The following is a 21,232-nucleotide window of genomic DNA, read 5'->3' as shown; positions in this document are numbered from 1 at the left end:
TAGACCAATTAATTACATATTATCTACCTTTTTACAGTGAACTTGAGGTTTTAGCTTGTTAAAGAAGAAAACTGCTTGATAGCAGCAGCTGTGCTATCAGTGAACATTAAGGAAGATTATTATCTTAGTTAATTTGAAAACAGCCTGGGTGCCAGCAGTCTAGAGAAGAAACCTCGACTCGCACAAATCCTCACAAATTGTTATCAAGTTTGATAAAATAGTTATTCTTTGGGTTGGGCAGGAATTCTTTTTTAATTGGCCTATCCACTGTGTAGGTTGTGTAAAGCGTTCCCTCAGAATTAGAGTGGAGAAAATAGGAGAGTTTGTGTAGTTATTTGGTAAACAAAGAGCTTAAATTCTGCTGAGTAAACACTAGACAGCTTATAAAAGGCAGACTTTTGGGGAGCTACTTGAAACCTGTGGTGTTAGTATTTGTTCTTCACCCACATTTAGGGAGCTCTATGGAAAGCCTATGGTCTGATATACTAGCTTTTGTCTGGAAAACAAGCCCTTCACTCTGTGTGTGCTCATTAGGTTGGTGTTGTAATTAGCTTTGCTTTTCTCTACTTTGACGCCAGCGTGGCAGGGACTAGCTACTCCTGCTCGCTGTCTGGTCCAGACATCCAAGGAACCATAAGGGTCTTGTGGAGGTGGGAGCACAGAATTGCAAGTAAGGATTGTCACCTTTTGCTATTATATAGTCACCTTGCATATACTGGGATTAATATCTGGAGAACTGGAAAGCAGGGAGTGCCATCCCTTGAAAAAACAACATTTATTAACAAAACAAAAAAAAAACCCACAAAAAAAAAAACCCCAAAACCAAAGCAGTACTTCCCTGTAGGCCATTTGGGAATGTAAGAGTGAAGTTCAAATATGAAGAACAGCTCACTAAAGCCAATGAGTGATTCTGAAAATGTATAAAAATGCTTCAAAATACTTTGGAATCTTTTATGATAATACTGCAAGCTTGCACTGGCATATCTGGGCATCTTAATTCCAATTTGAACAGTGTTTCTGAGGAGAAAGAACTGTCACTTGAGCACTCTCAATGGTATATTTGTCTTTTGCCTGAAGACTGAAGGGTAGGCTTCAATTACACTGCGTAAATCCAGAGTAAGAACATGAATTCAGTCCAGTATGTCTAATTATACCAGTATAGATGAATGCAGTATCTGCCCTATTTTATAATTAGGGTTTTTCAAAAGAAGTTTTATTCTTAGCTGGAATGTTAGTTTGAACATCAGTGTCAAATGTCAGCTGGAGTCTTAAACGTTAGTTGGAGTGTCTGTTGTTTGAATTTGGGTTCCTTTAGTCCATGTAGATGAAACTAGCATTTCTCAGCCTGTTGAAAGAGTGTTGGATTTTTTTCCCTCCCATAAATCATGTGAATTCAAGTAGAACATTTAGACTTTCAACTTGACTGTGTTTGCGTTTAAGCCATTCTCTTGAAATGAGATCAAGATATTCTGTGTAAATCACCTCTGTGCTTCGTTCTCAAATTGAATGCTTGCCTACACTGGGACTAACATGACATGAAAATCAGCTGTTCTTCTGTGAACTTTTAAAATGAGTAAAGTTGATCTTAAGTGCTCCAGTTGTTTTCTCAGCATATGTTCTATTCAAATATCCTCAGTGTGAGTCCATTTAGCATTATTTAGATTGGGTTTTGCCAGCTAAGAAAAGAAAATTTTGGAATTTGGGCCCTGATTGATAAACAGAAAAATATTTTTTCTTAAAATTTTTCATAATCAAGGAATTCTGAACAGTTGCATGAATATCTGTGCCTCTGTGTGTGATGCTGGTTTTTGTAATTTTAACCAAACGGTGAATATGCATCGCAGCCACCTATTCACAACCTAATTCAAATGGCACTCTTGTGTTAGTACACAGTTCTGTACGATTTTACATTGTTTCCTGACGTGGTTCTTAAGACTACAGCATAATGTTAATATAATAGGTAGCAGGTAATAGCTTACAGAATATTGACTGTCATTCTCTCAGAAAAGATGGTTTCTCAGATGGGAACAGCCTAGGGTAGGTTATGTTTCCATTAACTCAGAAACTGAATTGGTTTCCTTGTGTTTACGCAAATAAACACGTTGAACAGCTGTTATCTTCAAACTACTGAGCTCATTTCTCCTGTCACTCATACAGGCGTAAATCAGGATTAATTCTGCTGAAGCAGATGACCATATAATGCTAAATATATGGAAAGACGAGAATCAACGATTTGGTAGCAAACTGTAATTTTTAAAGAAAGACAGAGAAGAAAGGTAGTATTGAAAGCTTTTAGCACTGAAATGTTGCAACACATTGCGCTGCCGTTTGGGATTCGCTGTCCCTGGGACAAAACCCTGTGGTATGCTTGGTTCAGCTACACGCTGTCAGACCACTTGTGCCATTGCTTCCCCTGCCGTTTTAGCTGGCAGGAGGCTGTCATCATGGTAGCTGCCAAGGGGCTTAAAGAGCTAAACCAAAAAATTTAATGGAAAGAAGTAAGGATTGGAAAGAAAAAATTAAAAACAAAAAGAATCAGCTTCCTGACAGTGGAAAAAAATGTGTATATAACAGCTGAAGCAAGAAATACTCACCTGACTCCTTGGCTTATTGTTATTCTAGCTTCATTCTAATGCAGTTTCTTCCTGTTCAATATCAGTTTATAAAACTGTGTTACATGTTCACTGACCCCCGATAACTAAACAAATCCCAGTGTGCAGCTAGATGAATAAATTCCAGTTTGTAGTAGTGCAAATATGTGCTGATGGTTGTTCAGCAAATTCATAATAAATTAACCATTAAAAAGATGCAGGTTAGAAGAATAAAAGAAAACAGGACCAATGTGTTTTCATAAAACATTGTTTATTATTTCTGGTAGCAATTATATATACTTTTTTTATATATAGACTACAACATGTTCTTTGGTCATCCAGTCATGTCTGCCTCATGCCAATGAAAGAAGAGTTTTCATGATCAATTGCCACATTCTATAGCTACCTGAAAGGAGGCTGTAGCGAGGCAGGTCGGTCTCTTCTCCCTAGTAACAAGCGATAGGACGAGAGGAAACGGCCTCAGGCTGCGTCAGGGGAAGTGTAGGTTGGACATTAGGAAAAACTTCTTCACCAAAAGGGTTGTCAGGCCCTGGCACAGGCTGCCCAGGGAGGTGGTGGAGTCTCCATCCCTGGGGGTATTTAAAAGAAGGGTAGATGTGGTGCTTGAGGATATGGTTTAGTTGTGGGCTTGGCAGTGACAGGTTAGCGGTTGGACTCGATGATCTTAAGGGTCTTTTCCAACCTTAATGGTTCTATGATATGATTCAGGAAATCCTATTTAATTTACCTCTTTCTATACATGGACTGGTACTACAGAGACACTTCTGGAGTCCTGTAAACGTTTCTAGAATGTCATTGTACACATAGAGAAGTGCAAACAGAGCAACATTTACTACCATTTGTGTGTCGTTGGTGGATTGGTTGGGAAATTAATGTCAAAGCTACAATTTATTAACCAAAGAGTGTGTTATATGAGCCAAGGCTGGTGGAAATCACTAAGATATGCTGAAGTGGAAGAAAGCTGCTGTACATCAATTGGGGATCTTCAGCTTTGTCTCATGGGATGGATTGAAGGAAAGGGCTTGGTCATTTTGTGTTAGAATTGGTGAGTTTTGTAGTTCTACTTCAAAATTATGTCATTGAGTGAAATGTTGAATGTGAACTGTAGTTCTTTACTGTGCAAGTGCTTAACTGTTTTTGTTTATAGCTGCACTTGAACCCCCTTTGTCTCTTAGTCTCACACATACAATTTAAAGAATTTATATTTAAAACTTGCTAGCACCTTTTGATGTGTTCAGGGCTTCTCTTGGTATTTCTCCCTGTGAGAACAGGGACTAGTTTTCAAATACATAGAAATGAATTGACCATGTTACATTTAAAATAACATGACATAAGTAGTGATCAAAAATTTTATCATTATATTTGCGTTATTTGGGGAGTCTAAGATACTACAGACATCTTAGTAGAGCCAGCAATAACAGTGCATGAAAACAGATCAGAGGAACCAGTATGTCACCTGCTCTGAAAATAACTTGTCAGAGAAAGAAAAATCCTTCAAAGATATGTTTTAATATTTTTCCCTTTGGTCTTCCAAGTGCATAAAGATATTGTAAGAACCTGGGTAATATGTGGAAATTTAATTTACAAGATAAATTGATTAGACTCAACCAATAATTTGTTGTGGTGGTGTTCCAAGCACAGAAATGCACATGCAAAAAAGACAGATGAAGGGATGTCAAAATTCCTGTTTGCTAAAAATGTCACCTACACTGATGTATGAAGCTTCTCCGTGGGTCCCATTTTAAGGTTTTTTTTTAGTTTGTATTTTTCTGAAGGCACTGAAGTTCTGTGAATTTATTATAAGCATGTAAAGATAGTCCTAATGGATGCAAATAGCCTTACTGCTGTGCAGTAGATAAATTTTTTTTCCCTTGTTCTTTTCCCTCACAAAGTCTAATAGCTGAGATGCAGATTTTAGCTAACAGTGAGTCTGCAAAGGAGAAACATGTAGAGGAAAGAAAAATGGTTTGCTTTCTTTTTTTTTTTCCTTCTTGCTGTCATTACTCAATCTTTTCACATGTATTTGAATGGGCAGATTAGTGCACACTCGTTACAGTTGGTCTAGTAAATCTGACCTCGTCACACACTATTGCTATTTGTTTTCCTTAATTAAATGTTTCATGTACAGGGATATAAAGCCGTACAAGTCATATCAGTGCACGCTGGTGAGACTAAGTGAAACAAACATCTGCCAGGAATGGTTTAGTTACAGCTGATCCCGCCTTCAGACAGGAGCATCATCTGTCAAGTTTCTTTTCGGCTCCAATTTCCATGACTCGAAGTAATATTATATGAATATTGGTGTAGTGAAATAGATGTTCCCGTGCTATCTGGTCTCCTAATGAAACTAATCAAACTTGGTCAGAATGTTCCCAACGTTAAAAGAAACTTGATCTGCCTACTCCTAAAGATGGCTACAGGGAGGTGTTATTCCTCACCTGCTCCACAGACAAGTAATCAATGGGTTAATAAAAAAAAAAGTAGTTAGCTTCCATCACCTTACCTAGACATATTCATGGGTGCAATTACTGCCTCGAAAAATGGCATGGAATGGGCCTGAGCAGAGACACAGTAATGCTCCATTTCGTTGTATGTGTCCCTGCATTCCCTACATTTTTTCAATTTTTTCCTGTTCCAGGGTGATATCTCAGATATCAGTCTAAAGACCGATCTTGGAAAACTGAATGATGGCCTGTAACTTGATGAAGGGTAGCTTCCAAATCAACCCAGGGGCAAAAAATCTACTCCAATAATTCATTCGTTCACCTGTGGCTAATTTTAAACGTGGTACACTGGAAAGTTCTTAGGGAAACAAGAAACCAAAGTGCTGAGAAACTCCTCGGCTCAACCTAGGGTTTCCCATGTCCAGAGTGATATTAACAGTGTTGGCTTAAACATATCACAAAGGCCAGGAGTCTCTACAAAAGCATGCTAAACCATCTTCTTATTATAAATCTGTCTTCTTGTAACCAACACAGAACCCCACAGAAACACAGGAACGCTCCTGCTTCCTAGCTGAAGGTTTTTCAGACATGCAACACTTGCTGTAGTTTTGTAGGAAGAAGTAATATCTTTTATTAGAGAAGCAGTTCTCTAAACACTGGATGTTATGAATCCTGGTTAGAGATCTGTATTTTGTGGTCAAATGTATTTTGTGGTTAATCCAGCTGCAGCTTTTCCTAGGGAATTTATTAAATCTCTCACCTACTCGAATTCCTCAGTGTGGGCTACCGGGTAAACTCATTCCTCAGTGCGGCGTTAAGAGGCTAATAACGTTTGTGTCATCAAAACAGTTGCCTGTTTTCACTGAAATGTTAGGAATTTAATTTTCACTGAGGCACAGACTTATGTTACTTTGAATTAAATTAATCAAAAGCTTAAAAAAATTGTTAAGAGGCACTGGTGGAGAGATTCTGCAGCTTTATCATGGACACACTGGCCGTAGACTTCGAGCTAGCAGTTTACAAAGGAGCCCAAATGCATACTGCTATTGCCATTAAGTCTAAGAGCAGAGACAATGGACTTAATATACTGCTCTCCGCACGCTGAGAGGGACCATAAATCAGAGCACAGTGAATTAAAGATCTCTGCCTGCAGTCCGATTTAGAATTTTGATGTCAGTTTTGATTTCTTGGATATATGTTTGTTCCCATTTTATGTTTAATGCTAAAAGTCACGTGAAGAGTTCTTGATATAAAAGCTCATTATTAAAAACTATTTGCCTGTGAGCTGCATTCATATGGCGATACCTTTTTTTTTTTTGAGGAGTCGAAGAATAAGCCAGAAACAGCACTCTAATACACAAGAAATAATCCTAGGTTTGTTAAAATTGTTTTGGATATTTATGAGCTAATGATGAGCCTTTGAAAAGGTAATCAGCTTTCAGGCATGGAACTGCAAATGTGTGAGAACTGGGATAAAATGTAAGACTGAGTCAGAATGTAAAAATTTTTAATTAAATAAACCATATGATTGAGTTTACAACTAAGATGAAAATTACCACATTTTTATTAGTACTATAACAAGAACAAAATTCCCATAAGCGTGCAGTCTTAAGTTAAGAGAAAATATAAACTGAGGATATGAATTCCAACACAATGAGTAATTAATATCACCTTTTTTTAAAAAATGTGTGCCCGTTTCAGAAGAGGAGGAAGAACTAAATATAAATGCAGTTTTTCTCACCTCATTGGTCTTTACTTACTTGTAAGAACAGATTGAGATATAAGGTTTCTCAGTGTCATCTCTTTTGCCCGCATCTTTTTAACAGATATGAGAGACACCGTGTGTTATATAGATGAGGTAGTTTAAGCTAAAACCCTGCTAAGGATTATGTTTACAGTCAGAAAAGGTGGATGGATGTGTGCAAGTGCTCAGGTCTGTGTCTTGGCTGTGGTTAGCTTACTGGTATAAATGCAGCTGCTGTTAAACAACTGTAACTCATCTCTGTTTCTGATCATACAAAAAGTATGGATGTACAGTGACAGCACAAAAAGGGAGGACTAACTGGCTGGCTGGTTTCTTATAATACACAAATGAGAAAATACCTCTTATATCCACGTATTGGGTTTTTGTTAAATACTCTGGGTCTTTGTTTCTCGGTGTCAGACGCTCATATTGTAAAAATCATTGTCATAAATATGACTTTTCCAAGAGAAAAGAGGATGTATAAGCAGGAAAAAAGGCTACTAGAGCAGATGAGTAAGTTAAATGATGTTTCAATCCAATATGAGCTCTTTCCCTGCCAGGGTTAAAGCGTACTGACAGGAGGAATAGAAAAGGGAACATCTAGTTCTGTTGCCTTGTCTACACATTCTGGTTCTGGGCAGATGACACAGTTTTGCATTACTGTTGAACCATTACTAAATTATTGTAAAAACATTTTATAGACTATTATTGCACAAAAATTGGACACATGTAAAATCAATCTTTCTCTGAATGTGACTTTGCAAACTTTTAAAATATTACTCTAAATAAAATCTCTTCACTCACCCCTATGAAGGCAATCAAGGTATTTTAAAAGATTTTGTCGGTAAGCAAGGGAACTAATAAGTTCTGATTTCTTAAAAATAAGTTTGCATTCTACGTGTCGTTATAATCTCAGATTTCTTTCACACTAGCAATCTTTCTTCTCATGCAATCCTACTTTTTTTCTCCAGTCCTTATGACGGTGTATCACAGTTTCTGCTTTTGCAGTGTCTCCAGTTTCCATCTATGCCCATATTCTTTCATCCCCATTAACTTCCTCATCTTCTCTTCAAAGCCTCCTTTGATGGCGGTAAAATGCAGCATGAGCTGTGGCTGAATAAGTGTTTGTGCTGACCCGGGATTCCAGGCTGTCAGATAGGCCAAATAAAGCAAAAAGCTGAATTCTCCCCCAGTGGGACTGGTCACAAATCTTAACCTTGCCTCAAAGGCAGGGTCATGGACGAAGCACAAGGGCTAGAGATGCATATCCCCCTAATGATAATAAAGTAATAGCTACACAGCTAGCAATGCAGGATAACAGAGCGACTACTCCTGCATACCCAATTTTCAGGTTTTCGTGTGAACAGCTAGTTGCTTTTGTTGGATGCTTATATAGAATTTCAAGATGTCCCACCTGTGCTATCAAACACTAGCAGCTGTGATAGATTGTTATACAAATCTTTATCTGCTCAACTTCAGCCCTAAAATGGGTTCCATCTAACTTGCAAGTTACGTTTCTTTAGGGATCGGTAATTATAATTTCTGATTTGTTTATACCCTGGGGTGTCTGATATCACACTGTGTTAATGTCTTCAAAGCTTCTGTTGCTATCGTGAACTTTTCTGAGTTCCTACCACAACCCTCTGTTTTTCTTCAACAACTGTCAAAATATAGCTTCCTAATAATATAGCTAATGTTTGATTATCACAGCCTAGTCACGCACGCATCCCTCTTCTAAGGTCACTGAATACTTTGCCAAAATAGTCGGCTGTTATTAGATAGATGGATTGCTTCGATAACTACTTGCTATTAATCTCTATTAATTATAGCACTGCCAGGGGTATGTTGTCAAAATTGCTTTATGGGATCAACTCATACACGTAGTCTTGTAAATCTTGTTTCCATAGGACACCAACTGCCCTCTCACCCCTTGAGTATTTCAGTATATGTTGATCATAATTCATTATAAGTTTTCATAGCAGTGGCTCTGATTGCAGATTAACCAGAAAGGATTAATACACAAACACCCTGAATTTCTTCCTCATTTGTTGGTATACCAAAACAAGAAATTCTTTCGGCCTTTTTGCATGCTTTGAAGCATAAAAGTTGCTGTTGATTAAAGGTTCTGTTGTCTGACATTTCAGAGATGTTGCTCTAAGTTTTGGTGTTCCTCTGTGTTCTCCCTTCACTGTTTTTTCAGTATGAATAGACCAGGTATGGAAGAGTGGTGTAAGAAAGCCTTTACCTATTGTCAAATTAAATAGAAAAGTAACCTGATCCTCCTAACAGAGGTAAAAGAGCGCTGAGATGGGTCACTGGTCTCCGACCTATGCAGAAGGAATTCTTGTAGTTGGACATTTTGCATTTGCTTTCTGTGAAAGGAAGAAAATAAATGTGTACCATTGCAATGTAAAATGCATTTATGTCTGTAACTTAGGAGATCAGTAAATCAAATTAATCAATTATAGCTATCCTACCTAGGCTCAGCAGTTGTGTTATAGCTATGTGGTGTAGAACAGGATACCTGCTTCATGGCCCACCTGAATAGATGGACAGCAGAGAACAGATCCCCTATGCCTTTATAGGCTGCTTTCTTGTAGGAGAAAGACGTGCTGCGTTTCATCAGTGCAATGCTACATTACTCAAGACCAATTAAAATTAAAGCAGTAATCTTAATCGTAATTGTGTTCTTGAGACTATGTCCTACTCTTCTTCTTGGTTTACTACAGTTGTTTGTTGTTTCTTTCCTTGGCAGTGGATGCACATACACAGAGAGAAAAATCAGAAATCACATCAATATAGTGGGCAAATCATTAAAGGGAGATGCCCCATACGTCTGAAGCTGAGGGCCCCACTTCACTTCCCAAATCCGGTGGGAGTGAACCCCAGGAGAGAAGCCCTTTTCTGCTGTACTCATCTCCCTCCCTGCCGGCCAGCTGGGACATATATGGCTTCCCCAATGCTACTGTATTCCAGCTGAACACCTCAGAAACACACTTATGAGAACGAGAGAGAATCATCTGTAATTCCTAAGGGAGTTTTCTGTCAAAGCAGAAAACATTTCTATTGATTTCAGCTCTGAGAATTAACATCTGCACGCACTTTTCTAAAGTCCTTGAGCACAGAACCCCTAACAGATGTATGCCTAGACTTTTAATTGTGGGTTCGGGTCTTCATGTATGGTAGCTGGAGCAGCTCTGAGCCAATTTATTCTAGCTGAGAACACAGGCTGATAGTTCTGGGCAGTGCTCCACTCTAAGTGCCCAACAGCATTGCTTGAATAATTTTACAAATGAAACTTAAGAGGTTTCCAGAATTATTTGTCTCAGATGTAAATTGGACAAATGCTCTGAAACAGTCACCTGCCTTTTCTATAATCAATTTGCTTTCCCCCATTTTCGACAGAGAATGCTTGGGCTGACCCCGCTGAGAAATCAGTGACCTGGAAAGTTGGTCTAAAATCTCAGAATCACATTAGCATCATACTCCTCTTGTTTTAGCAGGTCTTTGGACCACAGTAGGGGGGTTCTTGTGCTTGCCATCAGGCATATTTATCACAGTTGGGGCTCATCGATGTGGTGTAGAAACTTGACCTGTTTCAGGAAGAAAGAGTTGTACGGTCAAATTCCATGTAGAAGGACAGAGGAAAAAAAGAGTCAGTATTTACTCCTGGTTAATATCTTTTTTCTATTCATATCTAAAATAATTTTTGTTGTCTAATATTAAAAGTAAAGGATCAGACATAACACAATACCCTTTTATTCTTTACTGGCAGCACTATAATTGATTATGAACCAATGTGTGTGGGGTTTTTTGTTATGAAAGTAGTGAAGTAGAAGGATTTTTCAAGGTGTATCATTTTTGATGTCACTTCTATCCCATCCTATAGGCAATAATCAAGACATGTACCAGAACGGTCCTAGAAATGGAGGAGATTCAGGTTGCATTAACAACACTTCACTGGAATTGTCCGAAGCTGGGATTTTTCCATTTTGAATTAAGCTTTCAGTACACATGAGGCTTCTAACACTTAATTTTCTTCAAAAATCTCAGTCCAAGCCCCACTAAATTTATTCAAGTCAGAGTTACTTTGAACTTTACCAGAAGCAGAAATCTCTTAAGGCTCTTTCATCTAAATCTGATATGGAGGAAGTCTCAAGGGAGTTTGAGTGAGTGGAAAAGCCTTATTCCTGTAGTATGAGTGAATATGCTGTTGACCTTTTGAGAAGTGAAGGAGTTTTTCATAAGTTCAGTGGGCAGCATATAGGGCATGAAATAAAACGTTCAACTGTTGTGCTTAAAATTCTCTGTTAGCTTTCTAATGCCGTGCTGTTACCAACCTGCTCAGATACATACAGAGTATTGTAAATGCCCGAGCAGTTTATATTAAATATGTTCAGGGTTGGGTATTTAAAAATTTTCAGAGCAAGCGTCAAACTCAGTAAGCGAGATCATTAGTAATTTACAAAAGAAATGCCTTTTTTACTGCTATGCATGTAATTAGGTTATTTTTAAAGACGCGAATGTACGCACATGTAAACAACTTAAAAATACGTCTCTCATTTAGATAAGACTACATGACCGGTTAATATAAATGAGGGGCAACTGGCAATGTTATCAAGTATGAGGTGCCCCCCATGCCGTATGGAATAGGTACTGAGAAAGACACCACAGCCTAATATTTTCGTGGTAGTACAAATTGGCACTGCAGTGCATGACGAGGAAGAGGAATCTGCTGCAATATGTCCTCTCAGTGACATTTTGATTTTTGGCACTTGCTTGTGTACGTGCAAAAACATCCCGCCTGGTGATAAATAGAGTTTTGCTCAGAATGTTTGAGTGAATAGAGTGAGGATGAATAATTGGAAGATCTTGGGTAACTTAGCTTCAACTCTGTGCTCTCCTTTAGAAAAAATCCCTTCGTTGTGGCTCCATGAATACCACTGGCTGCCTGCAGCAGTACCAACGTCAATATATGTCAAAATTTTGAAGGTTTCAGAGATTGTATCAATATCTGGATAAATTACTACATGGATGGATAAATAATTACAGTCAAGACACCACAGTTCAGCAAGTTACCACTCATCAGCTGAAGCATGGTAACTAGTTATTTGCTTGGCTTTAGTCCACTGTGAATGTTATAGAAGACTCTTCCTTAAACCGCCTTTAGCTCAAGTTATTAAACTCAGAAAATTTGAGTTTCTCAAATGTGTGGTGTAGACAGATAAGTTTGATGGTGTCTTGGGTTTGTTTAGGACATTCTGTATTTTCCTAAAAAAAATAATTACTTGCTGTAAATTTCCATCTTCCTAATATTTCCATCTGTTAATTACAGTGAAAAAATAAATTACATAAATGAAAAAAGACATATATCAAAAGTAAAAAAACCTTATTTATAAATAATACAAAAAACTAAGCTATAAATAGATTGCATTCTCTACCTTAGAATGGTTAAATGGTTGGGGAAGCTGAATAGAGCTTTTTTGTAACATTTCTTCTCTGCAACTTATCGTGGAAAAAAAGAATAAAAGAAAAAAAGATAGAATACATGCATTAGCTGCAATATTCTGCAGCCTTCGTGTTGCTATTGCTCCTTTGCTGTAGCATATACTTCTCCCTTTTTTACATTTTTGCTCTAAGCAATAGACCTTGGACTTTTTCACGTACATTAAATTCATTAATACATTAAATTCAGAGTGGTCTTTGAATTAAAGTTTGAAGCAGAGGACAATATATTTCGATTGTCATAATTACCTTTAATGGTAAAACGATCTCAAGTCAAAATTGGAAAAAAGTCTAGTTTAAAAGCACAACAAAAGGTAACTGCACCTGATTTTCATCGGTGTAAAAAGAAAGTAAATTGGTGTGAAAGACCTTTGATTACTTTGGTAACTTGGAGTGCAGTTTCCTGGCAGAAATAAAGTTTTTCTGTTCTAGGTAGTATGCACGGCAAAAGCAATGAGAAAACGCTAATCCACGCTTCAGTTGCTAGCTAGTGAAAAACTAGTGCAGGCGATGCCTAGCCGTACAGCACTTACACATCCAGCCGCCATATAAGGGTATCTTTAGGATAAATCCTGTCCTTGCTATGTCCTTTCAACAACAGTAATAAAAACTGGCATTAGAAACAAGCCCCGTCCCTACCCCCATCCGCTCTACAGCAGAAAACTGCATGAGGCTGAAATGCAACCAAATACATGCACATACGTTTTATTGGGACTGATCCTGCATATATTTTGAATAATTGAAACTGGTGGAACTATTTGCATGGTTAAAGATAGACACCTAGCAAGCCACAGAATTGCATGTTGGGCTACCGGTGCCAGAGATAGGAAATTAATATGAAGGAGTTGGTACGTGCTTTTTCACCTCCCCAGTTATAGGATTGGTTCAGTGGCTTTGGTGATTGCAGGAAAATACAGCATCCCTGCAGCTGGAGTGTTTATTTTCTTGCTCATTACTTTTCCGTGCTCTTGCAGGACAGGTTGAAGGTGTTTAGCAATTGTTTTGATGGTATAAGAGTAGCTTAGCAGACCTGAAATTCTGGACAATAATGTTTATCCACACAGCAGTTTCACTGTTATTAAGTTCCCCGTGCATTTTGAGGATGATTCACAGTCCATTGATTTTGGTATTTAAAATGTATACATTCATATAAATACTCTTCAGACATTTCACATTGATCTTAATACGAACTTAAGTTCTGCTGAGGCAATCAGTGAATTCAGTATATTCAAGGAACTTAATAAACAGGAAAAAAATTAATTTCCTGGTTACTTCCACAGCCTCTCATGAAATCTCCTCTTCAGTGCTTTAGTGGAGACAGAGCACTTGAAGCATAAAGGTAAAGGCTGTCAAATCAAAGTTTTGGCAGATTGGCAGCTACAATAACATACAGGCTTTTCATTTCCCTTTCCAAGCTCTCTGCTCCATCCAACTCGGGAGTGGCATATTAAACAAATTCCCAACCTTGAAGAACCTGGTTTCTTCACAATACATGTATTAAATATGCACATGCAAAACAAGTTAGAAAGCAGCATTAAACCCTCTTTTATTTCAGTAATACCTTTTTCAACAATTGTCAGGGCTAGCTGTAATCTAAGTTTAAATAATAAACTAGGTACGTCTGGAGGATGAGATAGTCAACCAAGGACCTGAAACACTCTCTGGAAGTGCCTTTCTCCTTTCATCCATTATCCAGAGACATCAGTTTGGCACCTAACCAGTGTGTCTCAGCTAAGTGGAGTGGAATTGGGTCTAATCTTTTTTGGTCATAGTTTTAGGTAGGAAAAATATCTGAAGTTGCTGAATTTAGAGTAGACTAAAGCATGTTGAATTACCTCACAGTTTCTGTTGACTAAAAGCATGCATATGCACCTTGCTGTGTCAAGAATCTTAACTGATGGTCACTTGATTGTGTATTTGATAACAAAGTCAATCAAAATAATTAAATAGGGTCATATCTGGTGATTGAGTGCACTTAAAACTTGTACTGTTTCACAGATCCGTGCTCACATGACAGCACTGAAATGCAGGCTTTTGCAAGTAATATCTATTTCTTGCCATGTTTTAAGAATAAGTTTTGGGTAAAGTCATAGTATTTTCGATTTGTAGTGCTAAATTCAATTTCATCCAGATTGCATCTACCTTTGTAGGATTTGCTTATCTCTGCTTATTTGACATAATCAGATCTTCCCATGGTACAGGCTGGCGTATTCTGCTGAATTGTGAAAGTAGTATTGCTTTCTGGCTGCTGATGGTACAGGACTGCATTTATGCAAGACTTGAAATATACCACAGAAACTATTTAAATTAGGATTATATGTGATATGTATCATTATTTTTTTTTAACAGATAACTGTAATGCTCTTTTGATGCATATTTAATGTCGCCATAGATTACATTTGTACTCCTTATGTATGGATAGTAACAGCCGAGGCCATGTACTGGACTCTTATTTTACAAAAAAGGAGAAAAAGTTTCTTCTGGGTTTGTTCAGCCTTGAGAAAAGGAGGCTCAGAGGGGATCTCATTCCCATGTACCAGTACTTAAGGGGCAGCTACAGAGAAGATGGAGACCCCCTTTTTACAAGGAGTCCCATGGAGAGGACAAGGGGGATGGACACAAGTTGCTCTTGGGGAGATTCCGATTGGACACCAGAGGGACATTTTTCACAGTGAGGACAGTCACCGTTGGAATAATCTCCCCAGGGAAGGGGTTGACTCGGCCACATTGGGCACCTTCAAGAGTTGTCTGGACAGGGAGCTGGGCCATCTTGTCTAGACTGTGCTCTTCCTAGAAAGGTTGGACTAGGTGATCCCTGAGGTCCCTTCCAACCTGGGATTCTGGGATTCTGGGATTCTGTGGTTATATCTGTATCCTTCTTTGGAAAACTAGGACGCTTTGCAGTATCCAAATATTACCTCATCAGATTCTGTTGAAAGAGTAATTAACAGACACAGAGAAGACATACGTTTTATTTTCACTGATTTTTTCTGAGATCTCGTCCAAGAGAACTCAAAGACCTGCTTAATACTTTGATTGCTGTTTCATGACACCCAGCCCCTTTCAGTCACATATCTCACTGCTATCTGAGAAAAAGTAAGATATATGGTCTAGCCTCAGGGCAGAATTTCATCATGATAATCACAAAATTAAATGGCAATCTGAAAAAGCACTTATTTAAAATACAGAAGATATCTTTTGGTGAACGTAATACCATTTGCTAGTTTTTAAGGTCTGTAATTTCCATTCATGTTACTGCATTCTAATTATTAACCTGCTTAGCTTTTGTTTCTCATGAAGATTAAAGTGGTCTGTTTGATGCGTGCAAAGAAGTGACTACAGAAAATGGTAAATTAATTGGAAGATGTCAGCCTAGGAGAATGTTTTTGACATGAGTGCTGTAAGGCTGTTAACAAACAGACTAACTCATTTGTCTCACCATGAAATCAAAATAAACATCACAACATTATGATACAATCTTGACTAGGAAATGCCTGCAAGACTCTTTGAAGCCTTAGGTTCTTTTCTTCCCAGGGCTTTGGCACCGTGATATATGCAAACCACGTTCTACATGACTGTGAAGTGAAATAGGTTCTATGCAGAACAGATGGGCCTGGGCTAACGTGGCGATGTGCACTGGAGACGAGAACAGATTAATACCACAAGGGGAGACTGGAGGAAAATTGGAAAGATGGGGGTATCTGAACGAATTCATGAATCATTTCCAACTGATAGTTATGCCTTCAGGCACAGTGAATAATATCAAGGAAGCATATTTAAAATTTTATAAGTTTGTTTTAATGCAGATTAGAATTAAGAGCCATACTTTTGGATGATTTTAAAAAATATCTTGTATTCCCCCCTCACAGAATGTACCTCTGGGATTTAAATATTACCGATGAGCTTAGTTACGTACACTGTGACATGAAATGCTGCTTGGAAAACCCATGGCAGATTCGTGGACTTCACACAAAGCTTTTAGGAATGGATTTTTTGCAAGAAGCACTGCATGAGCTGGGAGAACATGCTCTGCCACTTGCATCCAAGCCACAGAAAGGCAGCTCTCAGGTGTCTGGAGGCATGGTCTGACTGCTAGACCTCATTCAGGTGTCTCTCTAAGTCTCCCCTGTCTTCATCTTATCCAAACAGCCTTCATTCTTGTAAGGTTCAGACTTCCCAAAGCTGCGCCAGAGCAAGTACATGTAGGTACCTATGTCTTTGAATGAGATCTTCAACCATCCGTTACAGAATGAGGCTTTCAACAGAGACATTTCACATGACCAAGTTATAATACTCTTGCTAACGGACATTTTAGTCTAGGGCAGGCAATCACACAGAAATAAAGAGGTCCACCTGAGAATTAAAACGATTTTAACGTGCATAAAACATTCAGGATCTGAAACAATGAAGACACTTGAGAAATATGTAACTTCCCAGTATCAGTGAAGGCATCAGCTGATGGGTGGAAAAGACAACTCCATGTGCTAGGACATCAAAGATTCTTTATTTTGCAAAGCTCATTTTGGAAGAGCCTCATTAGTAGTACTCATAGTGGACATGGTTAATAAAAGGAAAAAGAAACTGTGAGGGAAGGAAAAGTAGAGATAATTGTCTGGATGCTCTACATGCTCTATATGACTTCTCAGGAGATTATTTTTAAGCTATAGAGGAGGATGTAAAGCACTTGAGAGTGAGGGAAGATTTTGGAAAAATCTTATGAAGATGTCTAGTTCAGTTTGCTCATAAGGATATAATCTACATGGGTTTCTGTTCACCAGCGCAGAAGATGCTGTATCATTCCTCTTTCTTTCTAGGCAACACTCAATAAAAGGAGAGAAATGTATAAAATGGCCCGCTTTGACTAAAACTTGATTCTCATTCTGCTGATGTCGTTGCAGGTTGCAAATCTGGCCTGTTCAATCTCGAATAATGAAGAAGGTGTGAAGCTAGTCCGTATGGCAGCAACACAGATTGATAGTCTGTGCCCACAAGTAAGTAAGATTCATCCTAAAAAGCACTTGAGGACTCTTTTGGCATTAAAAAGGATCACCTGAGACAGGGAAAACAGCCTAGATAAAGACTATAGTCTTTCCTTTGTCGTTACATCATTGCCTGTTTTCCATGAACTGTGAAAAATACGTTCATATCTTCAGACCTGCATATCGAGTGCGGTCTAATGCTGTGTTTTTAACACTGTCCATAATCTACTTGTGCTTTCCCTATTGAAAAAATTTTGCCACTCTTCATAATAAATAATTTTGAATAACAGGTAATAAATGCTGCGCTCACGTTGGCTGCCAGGCCCCAGAGCAAAGTAGCACAGGACAACATGGACGTCTTTAAAGATCAGTGGGAGAAACAAGTGCGAGTTCTCACTGAAGCTGTCGATGACATCACTTCGGTGGATGATTTCCTCTCTGTTTCAGGTACCGGGATCAAGGCACTCTTCTAAAAATATACTCCTAAATTAAACTAATGATTCAGAGCAGAGAAAAACTATAATTACTAAAGCATCATTAGTCCATTAGTCTGTCCCTATTGGAATGCTGATCTTCTATGCTCAGTAGGAGCAACCAAGCCATGCCAATTAATCCCTGGTAGCAAAGGCTAGGTTTTCATCTCCCAGAAAATAGCATGCTTTTTGTGCTTCTATTTCTAGAGAAGTTTTGTTTCAGCTCAGGCACGAAGTAGGATTTTGGCCACCTTTTGAAAACATATTCCAGACCTGTGACAGGCTGACAGTATTTATAAAAATTGTTAAAGTCTGTGTACAGTTGTAGGCAAGAGGAGGAAAGATGAACTTTCCTTACTCTACCTTGTAGCTTTACTCAGATCAGCTGTGTCTGAACAGTGGGGCAGATGTACCATAGGGTCCCGGCTCCCTGATCATCTGTACCAGGTTACCAGGCCCTGAGGAGGGATAGGAAGAAGGGAAATAGGCAGAAGTTGCATATGAGTCCCATCTAGATGTGTTGTCAGGACATGACCAGTGTGTACCTTTCCAGAGAGCTGGGAAGCACTTCTGGGTCCCAGGGGCATTGGTGTAGCAATGCAACCAGCCAGAGAGTAGTAGCAAAGTAGTATAAGAAACAGCAAATCTTTGCATGTCTCTGACCTCTCTAGGAAGGGTTACCATGCAAAACAAGCTCTTCTATGAAAAGAGACAAAATTTCTTAGTCCTTACATGCAGAAGGGGTGGAGAAGAGAAGAACATTGACTCTTTGGGTCATGGTCTTTTCTGGATCCTCCTTGTACAGTGCTACAGCTTGTGGCAGAGTGTATTGTTATAATACAGCCATACACAATGAATACTGTAATTGCGAAGTGCTGCATGTCTTGGGTTAATTGTCTGCTGTACAAAACTCATTTTCCTATTACGGTTTGAAATAAGTGAATTTCATTGCTGTGAATAAAGACTTAGAGTCTGCCAAGTCTGCTTAGTTTAATGTCACAGAAGAGCCAAACCTCAGGAGATAGCTTGGCCTTAATTTTATATTTCATTCTACATTCTTTTCCTTGATGTTTCCTATATTCCCTAATAAAAGTTTAAGATGCTTGCGGAAAAAAAATATCCTTTTAAAAAATCCTTTCTTTCCTCTTTAGCCCTGCCCTTTGTTTAGTTTGGTTGTATCCCAATGTTATTAGTAACAGGGAAATGGTTTGGTTTAGTATAATTACACTCCACTGTTCAACACCACTGCTAGAGTGTTTACTGCAAGCCATGACAACAAAATGAAAGTTAACTCTCACAGTAAAAGGGTACTTCAGAATCTGGTAGCACTCAGATTTTTATTTGAGATTTGAAGGTGGCAAACACTTTTCAACAGTCCTAGTTCTACAGTGAAAGGGCAGACCAAGCTGTAAACTGCAGACCCAGTCCAGAAGCCAAAGAGATGGCAAACTTGCTTAAATCGCCATTTGGTTATTTTCACTCCAAGCATTTGTATCCATAAAAACCAGATGTTATTTGAACAGAATACATTTTTGTTTTTTGTTTTTCTCAAATCATATTTTCTTCCAACATAGTCTTGAATTAGATCCAAACTTTCCAAGGCAGCTGAGAAGCAGTCTTCTCTTGGGTTTAGATTTTTTCCTAAAGCTGTCCATAGGCATCCCTATTAAAGATGAGAAAACATCTCATGTATCCAGAAAGCCTGTTGCTGCTAGCTGTAAGCTTGGAAGCCTCAGCTTACACAAGGTAGTTTTAATTTTGGATGTTAAACCAGTGAAGCATTCAAAATGGGTTAGTGTCTGATTAAACATACTTCATGAAATGACACCTCCTCCTCTTCATATTGAGTTTCACATTTGATGGCATGTTTTATTAATAAGGTGGCTACCAAAAGAAGGTTGACCATAATTTTAATCAGTTAGTTAATTTTATTCAAATCCATATAACATTTTGTGTTGGGCAAAATTTGGCTATACCACGGTAAAAAAAATTGATGATGGTGAGGAGGAAATAGTGAAGAAATACTTTAGCGAAGCATTGTTTTTTAAATGTGGATAGAGAGTCTTTTAAACAAAGAATTTTGCCTTGCCTCTGATTCACAGCTCAGGGGACTTTCAGTTTGCGTTCAGAGTCATTACAGTTTAAAATTCAACATCGTGTAAAACATTTCTGAAACCCTCAAATGATCCAACCTTGGGATTTTTACCAGGGAAGATTAGTGCGTCGTTCTATTTTTGTGGCCAAAGATAATTAACAAAAAGCGGTTGGTGAACTGATTGCTTCTGTTTTATTTATTGCTACTACAAATAATGGCATTTCGTTTCCAGTTTAGTGGTGTCTGTAGCAGAAAAGTAAATTGTTCTTTAGAGCCACTGAGTTTCTCAGAGTGAGTTTGTTCAAATACGACATTCAGTCATAGTTTTATTATTGAAATATTTTTAACTGCGCTGGCTGCAGGGAAATAATGTCTGACCTAGTCAAAATCTGCTTCATCCTTTCACATTATCTGTATGTGAGAATACTACATAAACTATCATACCACACCAGGTGAGAGAAGAAGGCCTGACTCTAAGCCGAGAAGTAACGCTGCAGCTCCCAAGGTTTCAGTAAAGCTACTTGATATTACATCATCTGAGCAGACTCACCGGTGTCGACTCTTACTTCAGAACCTGCACAGTCACGTATAATTGTACTGTGTCATGAAAAATTCACAGCTTAATCTCTGGCATAGATGGAGTAAAGGAGGTGAACTGCTCGTGCTCAGGCTCCTGTTATCTACAAAGGCCGTTTGCTGTTGTCTTTTCAAAATGATTTATTCTCTTTTCTAACTTATTTAAGCACAAATAAACCAAACGTATTAAACGTTTATGGGAATGTGCAAATCCATCTTCAGAGAAGTGCCCAATCATTTATTAGATCATCTGCACAATATTTGACCATTTTCCTTTTTGCATTGATTTTTATTACACTTTCATTATAATAAAATTCAGTGTGATGTTTGAAATTAATGTGACTGTTTTTCAAAGAATTACAGGTTGAGACTCACAGTATAGATGAAAGGACATAGCCCACTCCCCTTCAGAGATAAATATCACACTCGGGATTTTTACTATTATGTGGCAAAGTATCACGGAATGGTATTTGTTTTGCAGACCTGGATAAGGACAGATACCATTTTTAATGTCCATTCATTTGCTGTTTACCCAAATCAGTAAGCTTTGCTATGAGAAAGAACAAAATGAAATGAGACTTTTTTTTTTTTTCTACATTCCAGAAAATCATATTCTGGAAGATGTGAATAAGTGTGTGATTGCTCTCCAAGAGGGGGATGTCGATACACTGGACAGAACTGCGGGTGCCATCCGAGGCCGTGCAGCCAGAGTTATTCACATCATTAATGCAGAGATGGAAAACTATGAAACTGGAGTTTATACTGAGAAGGTACTGGAAGCTACCAAGCTGCTCTCTGAAACTG

At 38.3% G+C, this 21,232-nt stretch overlaps 1 protein-coding gene across 2 annotated transcripts in view; it reads left to right on the top strand.

The window, feature by feature from the left end:
* CTNNA2 (catenin alpha 2) overlaps positions 1 to 21,232 on the top strand; it is a 530,531-nt gene that overhangs the window by 445,679 nt on the left and 63,620 nt on the right. For both annotated transcript variants that reach the window (XM_075092184.1, XM_075092185.1), the window contains exons 10-12: positions 17,204 to 17,296; positions 17,575 to 17,731; positions 21,032 to 21,232. In XM_075092184.1, coding sequence (XP_074948285.1) covers positions 17,204 to 17,296; positions 17,575 to 17,731; positions 21,032 to 21,232 — 451 coding nt within the window. The remainder of the gene's footprint in view (positions 1 to 17,203; positions 17,297 to 17,574; positions 17,732 to 21,031) is intronic.

The sequence above is a fragment of the Phalacrocorax aristotelis genome, chromosome 4 (genome assembly GCF_949628215.1).
Source record: "Phalacrocorax aristotelis chromosome 4, bGulAri2.1, whole genome shotgun sequence".
NCBI lineage: Eukaryota > Metazoa > Chordata > Aves > Suliformes > Phalacrocoracidae > Phalacrocorax > Phalacrocorax aristotelis.
Note: the sequence above shows the minus strand (reverse complement) of the source record. Positions and strands in the feature narration are given on the sequence as shown.